General features: G+C 44.1%; 1 protein-coding gene across 1 annotated transcript; it reads right to left on the bottom strand.

Moving 5' to 3' along the window:
* Positions 1–14,417: 14,417 nt before the first annotated feature.
* On the bottom strand, positions 14,418–16,751 carry LOC135497108 (actin, cytoplasmic-like). Its single transcript, XM_064786825.1, has 2 exons — positions 16,591–16,751; positions 14,418–15,555 (listed from the first exon to the last, which is right to left on the bottom strand). The coding sequence occupies exons 1-2, from the start codon at positions 16,717–16,719 to the stop codon at positions 14,551–14,553; spliced, it is 1,134 nt and encodes a 377-aa protein (XP_064642895.1). The 5' UTR covers positions 16,720–16,751; the 3' UTR covers positions 14,418–14,550.
* Positions 16,752–17,012: the final 261 nt, after the last annotated feature.

Below are 17,012 nucleotides of genomic sequence, written 5' to 3'. Positions count from 1 at the left end.
TATGCGTCGGACCTGTTCATGCAAGACACGTCTACTGGTTTTGGGAGTACGCTGAAGGGAATACAGGAAAAAGCTAGGCCTACCTGGGAAAATATATGGTGTTGCAGCACGGAGCAATTCGTTTCGAGAACGCGAAGTCGGCTGATGTAACACGCGTGGAATACTACAATCAAGATGTACAGACCGGGGGAGCTGGCGGTACGTACCCATAAGTCTTTGCGGTAGTCTCGCGCGTACCGGATATAACCTATCAAGCTTTTCTCCTTCAGAGAAATACTGCGTTGCGCTCAACTGCCAATTATGCATTAGTCTGGTGGACACGAGGTTGGCCTTAAACTTCCTTGAAATCGAAAATTTGGACAACACACGTGTACTACAGCGCAAACGGCAGCATTCTGACATATAGAAACATGTGATCTGATTCTATTTTTACTTGTCACTAAGTGATCACGCGTCCAACCTAGTATGCAGGGTAATGTGGCTTTCTCATTGGTCGAACGTTAATTTTGTTCACAGCCTTTTATAAGGCACTTGAGCGCAACGCAGTATTTCTCTGAAGGAGAAAAGCTTGATGGGTTATATCCGGTACGCGCGAGACTACCGCAAAGACTTGTGGGTACGTACCGCCAGCTCCCCCGGTCTGTACATCTTGATTGTAGTATGGTGAGAGAACCGTAATTTTTGACTTGGTAAATTCCCGGTCACTATAGATCCATGCACTTGATTGGGACCAACGTTTACGAAAACGTCGCGTCTCGTCACGTCATATATACAATAAATGTATAAAACTACCAAAACATTAACAACATAATTTCAACACCCATCTTCAGGGGGTCTGGGGCCAGTTTTACTGGAAGGAGTACCAAACATAAAAGACCTGATACAGTACTGTGCAAAGGTACAAAAACTGAGACACCCCCAAAGCCCAAGCCATATTTGGACAAAATCCCCAGTTAAACATGAAATGGCCAGGGCCATTGTGCTCACCTCACGTGGAGGAAAGATGGATAAAGAGCATGGTATTGTGTCATGTAGTGTTAGGTTTGATGTAGGTCCAAGCAATTACAATTTCCCCAAAATGGCCAATTTACAGTACATTCGACCTCTGTGACCTTGAAAAGTAGGTCAAATCAAAGAAGACCCGGGTGACACATTGAATGGTTGTTAGAATTAGATGTACCTATGATATAAAATTGGTGCCAATCGGGCAAGTCATTACTAGGAATAATGGCATTTTGAAGAATTTAGGATTTGGCCCCCTCCCTGGAGGCCAAACGGCAAATCAGATCGCACCAAACTTCAGTACCTGAGATCATCTGACCAAGGGGTACATGTGTACTTAATTTGTGATCAATAGTCATTGCAGTTAAGAAACGTGCCATAGTTACAGCCTGACGGCGAATTTACGCCATTTGACCTCTGTGACCTTGACAAGAAGGTCAAATTAAAAACCTGTGTGACATATACTGTATGGTGGTTAGATGTACCCATGATATCGAATTGGTGGCAATCGGGCAAGAAGTTAAGGAATAATCACATTTTTAAGGTTTTTGGATTTTGCCCCCTGGTGGTCAAGTGGTGTATCATATTGGACCAAACTTCGGTCCCTGAGATCACCTGACTAAGGGGTGAATGTGTACCAAATTTGGTATTAATAGTCATTGCAGTTTAGAAACGTGCCATCGTTACATCCTAACGGCCAATTTACACCATTTGACCTCTTGTGACCTTGAAAAGGAGGTCAAATCAAAAACCCGGAGGATATATGATGCACCTTTGCTAGAAGTACCTACCATATTTTTTTCAAAATTTCCCGACTACTATTAAGGGAGATATTGCATATTTTCACTTTTAACGTTTGGCCCCCTGGTGGCCAAACTATGAAACGAATCGGACCGAAACTTGGTCTCCAAAGTGTCATTACATAAGGGTACATGTGTACCAAGTTTCAACTCAATAGCTCTAACAGTTACGAAACGTGCCCTGCTAACGGACGACGGACGACGACGACGACGACGACGACGACGACGGACGACGGACGCCACGGTATGGGATAAGCTCACCTCTGCTAAGAGGTGAGCTAATGAGTGATGACTACTTCTCCTTTATAACTTATACTAGTCCCTGGAGTAGATTTACGAGTCCCTCTTTTTCTTTCCTTTCCAGCTCCATTCTCTCACGTCTCTCCTTCATCATCTCCATTTCATGTTTTTTGAATGCAAGTTCCTCCCTCCGCACCTCCAGCTCAACCATCTTCATGTGGGCATACTCGTGTGCAACCCCCTTCTTGCTCTTCTTTGGTGTAGCTGCTGTAGGCTTCCCAATTTGATCTGCAATAAGAATTTGGCATTCATCATGATTGTTACTCCATTACCACAAAACAGGACTGAAATTAAAGTTGTGTAGTAGAACTAGTCACAGACAGCCCCACCATTTTGTCTGTACATCATGTTCAGGGCAAATCAGCAGTATTAGTTCAAAGTTGTGTTTCACAGGCGGCTCTACTGGTTAAAACCATGTGCTTTTTGGTTCATACATCTTAGTTGGCCTTAAGAGAAAGGAATAAGAAAACTTGACTTACCTTCATTGGCAACAAGGGTCTGCATTGCCCTCTTCCGGATAACCAAACCAGCATTTGCCAGGTCCTCTTCTTTTTCTTTTGTGTCCTTCTTGGCTCCTTTGGCTTTGGTCTTCTCTGATTCAATCAACTCCATTATTTCGGTCAGCAGCACCTCCCTCTCGGTGTACTCTTCAGCAGTACCTGATCTGCAAGCAAAGAATTGGAAAATCGGAAATGTGACACAAAATTGATACACAACAGAGTGAAACAAATTACTACATTGAAATTGAATGAAAGCAAGGCAGATAGACCTCTACTACCAGTATGCTAATGCACAGGGACATTTGGGGAATTGCGATATCCAAGGGTACTTAAAGACGATTAATAAAATGAGTGTCTGTAGATTTTTTTTTCAAACCAGCTCACAACTTACTTCCTGAGGGATGAAAGCTCCTCCTTTTTGAATGCTTTTATCAACTTATCTGCCCTCTCCTTGACAGACCGTGAGTTCACAGGCAGTGTCCCGGGTCGTTTCTTTTCCAGGAATATGTTGAAATTCGCGGCCACCTCAGACCACTTGTTGTTATCTTCGAACGGATTCACCGCCAAAATCTCCCGCAGCAACACAATGTCTTCACCGGGGGTGTATCTAATAGTTTTCTGGCTGAAATGGAGAGTTTTGAGAGTTAATAATTGCAACACAATAATTTGCATGGATGCAATTTGCACCAATGACCTAGACTGCCGAGTCCTGGAGTCATGCAAAATGGACGCCATCAGACCCAACAACACGTTATTGAGTCTCCTGTCATTTTTCATGAACTGAATAGAATTACCGGTACATCAAATTGTAGAGAGATTTTTTCATTGATTTTGGGGATTTACTTTTAATTTCGCCAAGTTGGGCTTTGGAAAAATGAAAATTGCCCAGGGTATATAACTGGTTACCTCCAGGCATAAGGACATGTGATTTTTAAAGCCCTGTCCGTGATACATTGGGTTGAAGTAATAGATGGTTCGTGAAAACAAATGTGGGCCATTTTTTTATCCCCTTTCCACAGGCAAACCATATATAGCCTCACAAACAATTTTAGGCCCTGAATATTGAACTCACTCCACTTGTGCTTTTTTATGCCTTGGTGTACCTCCTTCTTCAATGGTAGTGATCTCATCTACGGCCACACCAATTCCCATCGGGACTGTCATTTGCTGAAAGTGAAAGAAAGGAGATGAGAGGCCCTGGACTCTGGAGGAGGAAGAATAGATGAAGTAAAACGTCCACTTTGGTTGGTCTAGCCCTACTAGTTACTAGCCTATACTTATAGGGCCTAGGCCTACCATAGCCTACTAGCAGTAGCATGCCAGTTCAATGCTGCTAGTGATGGATTAGATAGAGACTAAAGCCACACACTACTGCACAGGCATTGACAGGTAGCCTACCACCCAGGCTTAGGGCCTACATGGCTTATAGGCCAATCTTCGATTTTGGATTTGACTCAGGCAAGTTAAGGATCCAGTGCATGCAGTGGGCACAGGAGAGATGGTGAAATGATGATGTGAACAACGCCAACGGGGTGGGTTGGGAGGGGGCCCAACCGACGACATGATGTCTAGGCCCCTAGGCCTATAGACAGACGATGCACAACCACAAACACTAACCAACCTGCTATCAGTGAAGGAATGATTCCTCCACACCAAGCCAGGTAGGTGGTCTATGCAGTCGGGGTTTGCAGTGTGTGTGTAAAATGTACAGAGCCGATCATATCGTATCATGATTAGGCCTACGCACACACAGGCGCCAGCCAGCTCTGTGCATCCAAAATGTCCAGCTTAACATGCTTAATAGGGCGATTCGTGGCAGTACCGGCCTATGAACGTGTTTTCCCCTTCTAAAACACAGTCTCTCCACTTCACATATACTACTTCAGGTGCCTTATCGCATTAGAATCCCACAAATTCGTCATTTTTTCTTCTTGAACGTTCACTGTGAACAGACGCCGAGAAAAACAGGCCTCATTCACGGAATCCAGAACGGGAACGGGCAAAGCTACTCATCAATCGATGACGTCATACGCAAAACGCGATCGTTCTCGATCGATTTCTCGGCGGAACGGCGTAGCGAAAGGTCCCTAATGTAAAATGCATGGTGACGTGACGACGGCCAACACTAGTTACTACGTCATGTAAACGTTGTTCCCAATCAAGTGCATGAATCTTCTAGAAACTTTTGTCAATTACGACATCATTGAATCATTGAAAAATGGACTTGTATTCTCGACTTAATACGAAAGTAAGATGAAAGTGTATGATGCGCCACATATCATCGTGTTTGTGAATTTCGAATCAGATAAGACCAAATTGTCAGCAGATCGTTGGAAAATTGTCAATATTGTTAATTACAACCACCTTTTTGCGCCCCTCAACCCCACCCTTGTCGCCCCCGTACATGAAGTAATTTTAATTGAATATATACATGGTATGCATAGGCCGTGAAGCGCCGCAGGCGTAGGCCGCTAGATCAAATGCCAACCCCGAGGCCAGATTATATCCCTTTGTATAAATTTCCTGACAATGCAATGTTTATGTAAATACGTTCCTTCGACGTGCGTTTTATTGGTTAACAAAACTATGAATACAGCCGGTTGTTGTTCACTTTATCATTATCCATCTGCCCACTGTCTTTGGTGCAATGAGATACGCTAAACGGAAAACTTTATCATTATCCATCTGCCCACTGTCTTTGGTGCAATGATACGCTAAACGAAAATACGGATTTGGAGGATCGGGAACCTATGGATCATCTATTCTAAAGCTGAGCGCACACGGGCAACAAAATGACAGCGAAACTGAAAACATTTGTTTTCGAAATGTTTTGCGTCTTTGTCGTGTTTGTTTCAATCACCCGCACACGGGAGACAAAATGACACGGTCACGTCACAGGTCACGTCAAAAACAAGGGGTAACCATGGTTGCGCCATACGTCACACCCCCGGTCACACCCACGTATTCCAAGATGGCGGCCGCCATGCATAACGACCGCCTCACAATTTTAGCATTTCTGATCGTTCTTCGGTCTTATCGCTGTAGAGCGGCGAGGTCACCACGAACAGGGCAGGCCTTTCCTGCCACAGCTCGACCAACGTGCCCTCGAGCTCAGTCGTCCATATTATTTCATGCAATTCTTCATCCACAATCAACTCTGAGAAAAAGACCCCCCCCCCGATGCCAAACATCCATGTGTCAACACAGGGGATCCTCAAACTCCTAAAAGACCTCAAGCCCCACAAAGCTGCCGGCCCAGACCAGCTCAGCCCGAAGGTACTTAAAACACTGGCAACCAGCATTGCCCCCATCCTCCAGCTGATATTCCAGAGATCCCTCGACACAGGAGAGGTACCACAAGACTGGAGACATGCCAACGTAGTACCCGTCTACAAAAAGGGTAACAAGAGCGACCCGGCAAACTACCGACCAATATCCCTAACGTGCGTATGCAGCAAGTTACTCGAACATGTTATTGCAAGCAACACCATGCAGCAACTTGAGAACCACAACATCCTGCACAACCGTCAACACGGATTCAGGGCAAAGCGGTCATGCGAGACCCAACTAATCGAGTTTGTTGACCAAGTCCATCGAGAGCTCATCGCTGGCCAAAGAACCGATACTATCATCATGGACTTTAGCAAGGCCTTCGACAAGGTCTCGCATGCAAGGATCCTCCTCAAACTAGAGCGATATGGCATCTCAAAGCAAGCCCGAAGCTGGATCAACAACTTTCTAACCGGACGCAAGCAGCGGGTTGTCATAGAAGGGGAGGCCTCAAGGAACGAACCAGTTACATCAGGAGTTCCCCAAGGCTCCGTCATTGGCCCTCTGTTATTCTTGATATACATAAATGATCTTCCTGAGTGTGTCAGGTCCCACGTACGCCTATTCGCGGATGACACAATCGTGTACCGGCTCATAAAATCAAGATGCGATGAAAAACAGCTTCAAGCCGACCTCCACGCGCTCGAGATGTGGGAAAGTGAATGGCTCATGGAATTCCACCCTAAGAAATGTGTACTTCTGCCTATATCGAGAGGAAGAGCAAGACCACCGCCTGAATACCACCTTCACGGCCACTGCCTCGACAAGGTCGACTCTGCCAAATACTTGGGCATAACCTTCACCAAAGACCTAAAATGGAAAGAACACATTGACAACACCGCCAAGTCAGCAAATTCCACTCTTGCCTTTTTACGAAGAAACATTAGAACCTCTAACCAAAAACTTAAATCCCAAGCCTACACCACCTTAGTAAGACCCAAGCTAGAATATGCAGCACCAGTCTGGGATCCACATTACCAGAACGAAGTCCACAAATTAGAGATGGTCCAGAGAAGAGCGGCCAGATGGGCAACTGGCAGGCACCACAACACCAGCAGCGTGACCGAGATGATAGGCACCCTAGGTTGGCCCATCCTTGCGGAACGAAGACGCCAAGCCAGGCTCCTGCTCTTCTTCAAAATCCTCCAGCTGCAGGTCGTCGTTGAACACCACCTCATCGCGACAACCAGAAGGACCAGACATGGCAACTCAAGATCCTTCAGGCAGGACCACACCACCACCGAGGCCCAAAGAAATTCCTTCTTCCCGCGTACGACCGTCGACTGGAACAGCCTACCTGAAGCCACAGTGACGGCCGAGAACACCGACGCCTTCAGGAAGATGCTCACCACTTAGACCAGCGCTGATTTTAACTATTTTACCTTGCACGACCTTACATTTTATCAACTTTTACCATTCACCAACCAAGCTTTTATCTGTTCAACATACGCCTGGGACTAATGGTCTGCTTAGACTGAAACCCAGTATTGGAAGAAGAAGAAGAAGATCTCCATTTCGTTTAAAATTGGCGCTGCCATTTTGACATGGCTTGGTTGGTATCACATGACGTTGAACGTCATCGTGATTGGCTAATGACGATGATGACGCAAAAAATGTTTTACGTTTCGTTGCAGTCACCCGCAAACGGGCGACGTTTTGACGAAAAACATTTTGACTAGGGTCTCACTAGCCAGTGGTGATCAGGTCAACATTGGTCCCCCTTAAAAAAAAAGTTCTTCAATCTCAGGCGATTACCATGGATACAGATAAGCCTATCATATCGCTATTGTTGCATGTTCAAATGTCGGTGTCCTGGGTATTTTGTGAAGAGGTAGCTCTGACGATAGCTCTACGACTTCGCGGTCAAAATGCTCAAAGAAAAGCCGCAACGACACCCTATTTTGGTATCAAAATTTAAAATTGTTATTATTTTGCTTTCTCAAGGTGATAAGTAGAAGTTTATAAAAATATTATTTCACCATCCATGTTAATCGTCAAGTTATAAGGCGGCAAGGTGAAATTTTCAAAATTTTCATCGATGTACAGGGTGTCTCATGTATTGTGCTGCCCCCATGTTCTCATGACTGAATTACTTGATAACAATGAAAGCTGGCCAAATGTATTCTAGAAGCGACAAGCTATTCAGAAATGTATAGGTTTATGTGTAAGAGTGATATACTGCAAGGTCGACAGCCACTTGAACAGGGGTATGCATGAAATGACGTCGCGCCATTTGTGGAGCCAGGTAGGCCCGGCCATTGCACTGGCTGGTGAGACCTAGGTAAAAAATTAGTGCATGTTTAATATTCGAAAACTGTTTCAAAAACAAATGTTTTCGAAAAACATTTGTTTTTGTCGCCCGCAGACGGGCAACAAATTGTGAAAAAATATTTGAAAACAAATGTTTTCAGGTTTTTTTGTCATTTTGTTGCCCGTGTGCGCTCAGCTTAAGCGCCGCCGTGTTGTTAGGCGCCGCAGGTTTTCTTCTCGTCGTAGGTCCTATCGCCGTGCTAAGCGCGCACCGTCGACGTACTAATTGGCAGCGATATGGAAATCGCAGTCTTCAAAATGCTCTTCCGGTCCAAGGATACACAATTAAGCTATTATAGTTTGCAAGACTTTCCTATAGGCGGCATCCGTAGCAATAGTTGTGGTAATCCGAACTATTCTTCAAGCGGAAAGAATTATAATAGCAGATCACGTGCTCTTGAAGTAGCTAGGCCGCGGACTCCTATCGAGGGTGTGAAACCCCGTGTTATTCTACCAAATCGCCCTCATAGCTCAATGGGGAATTATGACCCAAACCAGCCCAACAGCGGGGTGGAATTATCAAACTCTAGCACAGTGACGACGCCATACGGCATTAATAGTCCAAGAGGAGGTCCTTTGGTATTCTTGAACAATACAGACTATTTCACCCCTGGTGGTCCAGGCAGAAATAAGCGAGACTCTGCAAACTACTCAATGACATCATCGTCATCACTGGAATCAACAGGAAGAGACGAAAAAAACAATCCAAATAATCCACGACTTTGTAGTCAGGTGTAGCAGAAATGTGATGTGTATAATGCTGCTTAATTTGTGCATCAGATCACTTAAAGGAGAAATATACTGGTACAAAATGTCTGATTGTCGCCATTGATTACAGTTACATTGTGCTATGCTTCCTTTAAACATTTTGATACCAAAAGAATCCGAGGAAAGCTAGGTTTCTGATTCCTCTTGGTATAGACTTGATAGAAGATTTTGTTAATGTGTTAAATTTCGTCTGCAGCATCATCCCAGTCTTTTTGGTTTTGACTTTTATTGATTGAAGGAGATGTTCCAGAACTACAGATGGCCCATAATAATGGCCAGTTTCATTATTTCTGCACAGACCATCAGTACTTCCCTGACTCCTCCTTTAAAGAATTTCTTAAAGGAAATGTATGTTAACACTGCTGTTAAGTTTTATTTCATGGTATCTCTTGGATGTCTCTTGGATACTTCATCAGATGGCAGCACCATTTCTGTTCTTATGTTTCCCTTGTAAGACGGCTCTTGCCATCTCGAAAGTTGCAGCGGCCCCTGGTCAAGTTTACAGTATCTATGATGACTGCAGTTGTTGATCCTGCCTTCTTCAATAGGACGTTTTAAATTGAACTTTATTCTGTGTATTTTCACTGCCACTGAATTTCTTAATGCATTTAAATTCTTAACATGAAGATGTTGCATCTAGTTACAGCTATCTCTTGTGTACAGAGACTAGCACTATGTGCTATTGTATAAATTTTGAATAACGTACATCTGTGATGCTAGTTGCATTATAACAATTTGGCTGATGGTTCTTTTTAATGGTTTGACATACACAAGTCTATCAAAGTATACTCTAAACTCAGCTAGGAGTTGTTCCAACTAGCTTGGTAACAGCATCAGAAGGCTACGATTGCCCCTTACTGATTTTACGGTATGTTTTATACAAGTTTTTGTTTCTTTCACGTTTTCGTTTTGTTCATTCGGATGTTTGAATATCCTATACAATGATATGTTGATTTAGTGTAAAAATGAGTGAAAAGATTAATGTTAAAGGTGATGTTCAGCATCGCATTACTCCCTCCAACATCATGCTAGATGTGCTCAGTAATGGGGCGACTTTTTTTCATAACGCCTATCTCTGTTATCTCAGTGATTTAGTCTGCATGTGTAATTGTCCCTTTAAACATTTTGATTTGTAGTGCTGACATCTGGTGTAAAAGGAATGCTCTACATATTGCGTCATTGCACTGTGTTTGCCTTCGCAAGTGTTTGAAAAGAAAATAATGATCCAAAGCATGCTGTATAATAAAATGTGATTAATTTGATGTACTTAATGAAAGGTAAATAAGACTTTGTATATTTAGTATAAATTACTGCCTTGTATAAAAAGCACAAGAATGTATCTTGTTTGGTTCTAAAGGCCTGCTCATTTTGTTTAAAAACCTATGGGATCACAGTCTGCTGTATTCAAATGTACCAGTTTTAACCCCATATGATGATAATAAAAATGATCATCATATGGGGTTAAAACTGGTATGAGTTGATTGTGCATATAATTAGTCATCATTTTGTATATTATGTTATTTACTGTTTGTAAATAAAAAACATCATGTAAATATGTGAACTGAACATTGGTCTCTATCTAGTTTCTTTATAAGACAACTTCTGAAATGGGACATACCTCAGATTATATGGAGCTTTCGGTGTTGATTATGTGATACATAAAAACCAATTAAATATATTTGGTTTCAGATGGATCACATTATCCTCTTCTCTCCTGGAGCCTAGACTCCCGAGGCAGTCCAGTTCAGCCCTGCAATGGTAGAAGGCAGTAACTCCACTTTTCATAGTTTTGAGAAAAACAACAATTTGTGATCAACCTTATGCCTCAAACATGAGGAATCTTATCAAAATACTTACAATTTGATATTTGTCTTTTCATCTTCCAAATATCAAAAGTACTGTGATTTAGGTCAAAAGGTCAAAGTTCAATGTCAAAGTGGAGTTACTGCCTTCTTCCATTGTAAACCACCGCCACTATTTTTGGTTGTACAATCATCAAAGGCAGTAACTCCAATGCGTTTTTGACTGTAACAGGGAAGTGGGAGAACAGTGGCTGTCAAGGATCAAGGGCACCCAGTCAATGAATTATCAGGGGCGGGGTACTTGGGTGGGGTGTGGGGGTAAGTGCACAGCTTTCCAGGCAATGGATTTGAACTTCTTTTTTGGTAGAAGGCAGTAACTCCACAGGGGTTTAAAAAAAACAATGGTAGAAGGCAGTAACTCCACATTGGACATGCCTTTTACTGCCTTTACCATTGCAATTGGAATTACTGCCTTTTACCATTGTATTAGTGTCTGGAGGTCGGAGTTACTTCTCACCCCCATGCTGAAATCTCAGAAAATATTGCTTCTACAGGGATAACAACCATTTCAGAAGATAAAGCACTAGCAGTAGTTCCAGAATTGCCCAAAAGGTGGATTTGAACAAAATATGGAGTTACTGCCTTCTACCATTGCAGGGCTGAGTTGTCCTCCTTAACATAGTCTACCTATGGGGTGGGACGAGGCCGGTCCGCTGCATCCAGAGTGTAGGGAAGCCTGCCACAGTGACAACCAGAGAGAGTGCTTTCTCACTACCTTTTGGAGCCCTTATCTGCATTTGACCTTGGGTGGAGATTGCCAGGCTTTTATAAAGGATGGCCACGACACTCCACGAAGAGGCTATCGACCAGAGGTCCTTGTCTGTGACTATAGACTTTTGGGGGCTTCAACTGTCTGATTGCGCTTATTTTGAGGACAACTTGTCAGACGTTTAGTGTTACTTAGCTATACTGAATGGCACCACTGAATGGCATTGAACACTGAACAATGTGCCGTCAGGCACCTAGACCTTGCATCAACAGCTAATGCCATTCACAAAATAGGGCCCATCAAGGTATCAACATCCAACGTCCTTGCCACAACACCAGGGTGTTGCGACAAAGTAGTAGATTCGCAATCTGGAGATGTCACTTCAAGGGCTAGACCGTTGTCAACAAAATATTGTTAGGGGCCGCAAGCAATGTCTTCTCCCTCTGCGTGTTCACCTTCCGAGGGTACGAACATCAACCATCCTTGTAGATACGTCCCAGACTGTTCTCGTTTGTGACCGGACCAGAGCTGGCACATACGACAAAGACTGTCATCGGTTGCTACAGGACCAGAGCTGGCACGGACTACACGCCGGATTAAGTGGACAAGCCTCGTTCCGTAGCTTAGAGGAAGGACGAACGGGATGACGAAATGGACTAGCATGTATAGGAGTTAAGCACGGGCTGCTCCGGAACAAGAGAAAAATGTTCTCCACAACCGGATTCGAACTCGCGACCTTTGGCTCGAACATCGTATTCTGCCATTTCTGACGAGCGCTCTACCAACTGCTCTAAAGTTTCTAAGATTCTGACGTCATGTATTAGTCGAAATCTGATTGGCTGAAAGTCCCTGTACAAATGTACACTATAGTGCCCAAAAGGTTCAGGAAAAAAAATTCGCCTCCGGGAGGCGAGTTTTTTTTAACAGGTAGGTTCGTACCATTGTGTACATTGACAGCCAATCAGAGTTCAGTAACTTCACCTGACGTCATCAAGTAAGAAACGCACGTGTTGTTAGTCAATAAACAAGATCAGCGATGCGCATTGACAAATGGTGCGAGTTCGAATCTCGGAAGGACCCCAAAAATTATGCAATTTTTGTTTTTACTGCTTTTTTTTCATTTACTTAATTATTTTAATAATAAATTAAATGTACACAATGGTACGAACCTACCTGTAAAATAAAAACTCGCCGCCGGTACGTCCTCCAAGCTGATATATCCGTACGACACTCATCTTCTCTGGTGCTACCATCTGAGCTGAGAAAATGGAACTAGGCAATTACTAAAAATTATCAATATCGCCCGTTTTTAGGGCAGGGGACGATTTACAGCTGGAACCCCTGAACCAGCTCCCTCAGATCCGTCATTCATCAAGTCAAAGCAAGCATGAACCTGGTTTAATCGGTGGTTTATCTTATTAATACACTACCTAACAAGTCCCTTATATACTGTGCAAATCTCTCGGCATTACATCCATGGTGTTAACCCCACTTACGTAGCAGGTGCGTTGCAGGTCAATTGTCTATGCTGCCACCTCTTAGCGAGGACAGAGGACAACAACTAGTAGTCCGGGTGTAAAAGTAAAAAGTGTCCCCCCTAGAAAAAGTGTCCGGGCCTATTGTATTCTGACAGATTATGGCATATGGTTCTATAGAGGCAAGCTCAGCGCATAATAGAATCCTTTGTTCCCGGACATTATATCCTAGGACATTTTAAACTTCTACACCGGCAGCGAGTTTTTTTACAGGTAGGTTCGTACCATTGTGTACATTTAATCTATTATTAAAATAATTAAGTAAATGAAAAAAAAGCAATAAAAACAAAAAGTGCATAATTGATTGGGTCCTTCCGAGATTCCAACTCGCACCAATTGTTAAATTTGCATCGCTAATCTTGTTTATTGACTAACAACACGTGCGTTTCTTACTTGATGACGTCAGGCGAAGTTACTGAGCTCTGATTGGCGGTCAATGTACACAATGGTACGAACCTACTTGTAAAAAAAAACTCACCTCCGGGAGACTACCCGGGATGCGCACCCGGGATCCGCGTTCGCTAGACAACGAAGACAGAACATCGTATCGGTGCCAAATGTAATTCTGTGCGCTGAAAAGGTGTTTCACGCTGTGACCATGCACCTTTATAATGGGGTTGGACAAGGAAGGGAACAAGGGACAAGGGAACTCGATTCCTACTACAATCCTCCTTCCTAGGTATACCCGCTTTTCCGTTAAACTCAAGGAAAACCTTTAAGATCAGTACAACCAGCTTGCAGTAGTACACTATCTGGGGGGGGGGGGGGGGGGGGCTCTAGCACGTCAATGATGATGAGGAGGAGGGGCGTCCTTCGTTGGCGACGACTTCTGGTGGGGTGATTTTCACAAAGTGGGCTTTACCATCGGTCACAACACCACCATCGGTGAGCAAAAATGTCGAAAAACCACCTCCCCGCAATAGCAATATCATTCGCCCTAGAGAGGGGACTCGAGACAAAAACACAAGAAAACGATGTATAAAATATATGAGTCATAGAAGTATAAGTCATGGAAAATCCAATCGTCATTTCTGTGTACTCAGATTCAAGAGTTGCTTCACATGAGGGACTCGGGTGATGGATTCTTAGCAACCGAGGAGATCAATGAGATATTAGACCATTTATGTACATCTTAGGTGACTTCCTCGGTTGATGGGATTCTACCGCTGGAGTGCCTCATGTACAACTAAATTATATGTCCTCATTTTGTATCGATATTTTGTCAAACTTGTTACAGCACTGTATATATTTCAACACCATGCACCTCTGATTGTACCTAGTACGAAATAAACATATATATATAATAATAGAAGTCAAGCCTTCTTATCAAAGTTAGACTACAGTTAAGCGGTTGGGCAACCATTTTGTTTGAATCTGAGATTATGTCACCAGAACTCAACAGTCCCAAGTAGTTTCAAGACTTTATTTCAGAGTTTAGAAGCATTTCCTGTGGACGATGGAAGGGCCAGACTCGTCGTATTCCGCCTTGCTGATCCACATCTGTTGGAAAGTGGAGAGAGACGCAAGGATGGAGCCACCGATCCATACGGAGTATTTCCTCTCTGGTGGGGCAATGATCTTGATCTTCATCGTTGATGGAGCAAGGGCAGTCATCTCCTTCTGCATACGGTCGACGATGCCTGGGTACATGGTGGAACCACCAGATAACACGGTGTTGGCGTACATGTCTTTCCTGATATCGACATCACATTTCATGACGCTGTTGTATGTGGTCTCGTGGATACCATTACACTCGAGACCCAGCAAGGTGGGCTGGAAGAGGGCTTCGGGACACCTAAATCGTTCGTTTCCGATGGTGATGACCTGTCCGTCGGGAAGTTCGTAGCTCTTCTCCAAGGACCTTGATGAAGCAGCCGTCGACATCTCCTGTTCGAAGTCAAGGGCGACGTAGCAGAGCTTCTCCTTGATGTCACGAACGATTTCTCTCTCAGCAGTGGTGGTGAAACTGTAGCCACGCTCGGTCAGGATCTTCATAAGGTAATCGGTAAGATCACGGCCAGCCAAGTCAAGGCGGAGGATGGTGTGGGGAAGGGCGTATCCCTCGTAGATTGGTACGGTGTGGCTGACGCCATCGCCGGAGTCGAAGACGATACCAGTGGTACGACCAGAGGCGTACAGGGACAAGACAGCCTGGATAGCGACATACATGGCGGGGCTGTTGAAGGTTTCGAACATGATCTGTGTCATCTTTTCCCTGTTGGCCTTAGGGTTGAGGGGAGCTTCGGTCAGCAGGACTGGGTGCTCCTCTGGGGCAACTCGAAGCTCGTTGTAGAAGGTGTGATGCCAGATCTTCTCCATATCGCCCCAGTTTGTGACGATACCGTGCTCGATGGGGTACTTCAGGGTAAGGATACCTCTCTTGCTCTGGGCCTCCTCGCCGATGTAGCTGTCCTTCTGGTCCATGCCAACCATGACGCCCTGGAAAGACACGAATTGAGAACTTCATAAGTATATTATAACTATTGATGGTGTCAAGAGGAGTTGAAACCACGAGAAAGGAAATGGTCCTGTCGGCGAAGGGGTCGTGCGTCTTCGAGAGCGTTTTTATGGGGGCGTGTCCATAGGCCGAGGTCGACGCCGACTCTAACGGACAGGATAAGTTACGCTGCTCGTCTACTAAGTTCATTTAGTGGTTGGTCACGTCTTATGATCCCATTAGGATCAAGGCTTTATATATTTTCTAACTAAACCGCGTTGGTTTGACCTCCGATCTATATTATGCATATCAAGGTTTGCTTATCAAATTACAAGAATCAAGTTAAGGCTGGTGTTACGCAACTCATGTCACTGAACTATTTGCTAACCAAGCTAGTAAAGAAACCGGTGACGCAAGATATTTCATTTCAACTTCTCAATAATAGCCGGGAAACAAAAGCTCTGGGCGTGGTCAGACCTACGGCAGGCACACCCCTGGAGTCTCTTGGCATTCAAACGTATCGAGTACTACTCTAAAGTAACATCCCTCTCTGCCTGCAGACTAACCAGGTGTGCGGAGTCAAGTTCGTTACTTTACACAGTGGAAGATGTTACTTCTGACACGAACTGTGCGCCTGTACAATGGTATTCACCAATCAAATGGCCAATTAGATATTTATATATACGGTTTACACTCCCCCAATTATAACGAGGGGATGTGGGGCCATTTCACAATCCACTAAACTGCCACTACAAAAAATATATATGCCCGTTTTGCCACATCCAGAGATTCAGGTTTTTGATACTCCTACCTCCGATCCGGTCGGACAGCGCATCCGTATTCGGGCATCCTGAGATCAGGTTTTTGCTATACTCCTATACCTCGTATACAAATTTGAAATATCGAGGGGCGGAGTATATTTAAAACCACTGATTATGTCAGGATGGTATTCAGGATGGCAATGCACAGAGCCCCACCCACCACCTAGACATTTCCGGGTGTCATAAAACAGCTTGAAAAATAGCTTTTTTACTAACCTTATGTCTTGGGCGTCCGACGATGGATGGGAAGACGGCTCGTGGGGCATCATCGCCGGCAAAGCCAGCTTTCATCATTCCTGATCCATTGTCTACGATCAAACCGGCAACATCATCAGCGTCAGACATATTGAGAGGTTGAGTTCTGGGATTCGCGAGGCGACTTGCTCAAGTGCTGAAGTTAGAATGAGTATTGGGTGCGACTTGTCCGATATAATATTTAAACAGGCCCTTCCGCAATTAGAAAAGCCTCTGAAGCATTATGCACGTCCTTTGGTAGCGAGTCTATATTTCCATATATGGAATTGTGTGACCATATATGGTGGTTGGTGATTTTCATGAGGCGATGTGAAATAACCTCTTTCAATGAAGGTCCCGGGAAATTGTAATAGACGACAATAAAATTACGTAAGGTCTCGAGC

The sequence above is a fragment of the Lineus longissimus genome, chromosome 12 (genome assembly GCF_910592395.1).
Source record: "Lineus longissimus chromosome 12, tnLinLong1.2, whole genome shotgun sequence".
NCBI lineage: Eukaryota > Metazoa > Nemertea > Pilidiophora > Heteronemertea > Lineidae > Lineus > Lineus longissimus.
The sequence above is the reverse complement of the archived record's forward strand: the minus strand, read 5'-3'. Positions and strand labels throughout refer to the sequence as shown.

Excerpts from the sequence above, each read along its gene's own strand:
- LOC135497108 (XM_064786825.1), bottom strand. The coding sequence starts at position 16,719 with ATGTCTGACGCTGATGATGTTGCCGGTTTGATCGTAGACAATGGATCA. Across the intron at positions 15,556-16,590 it reads TCGGACGCCCAAGACATAAG|GGCGTCATGGTTGGCATGGA; the intron begins GTTAGTAAAAAA and ends GTGTCTTTCCAG.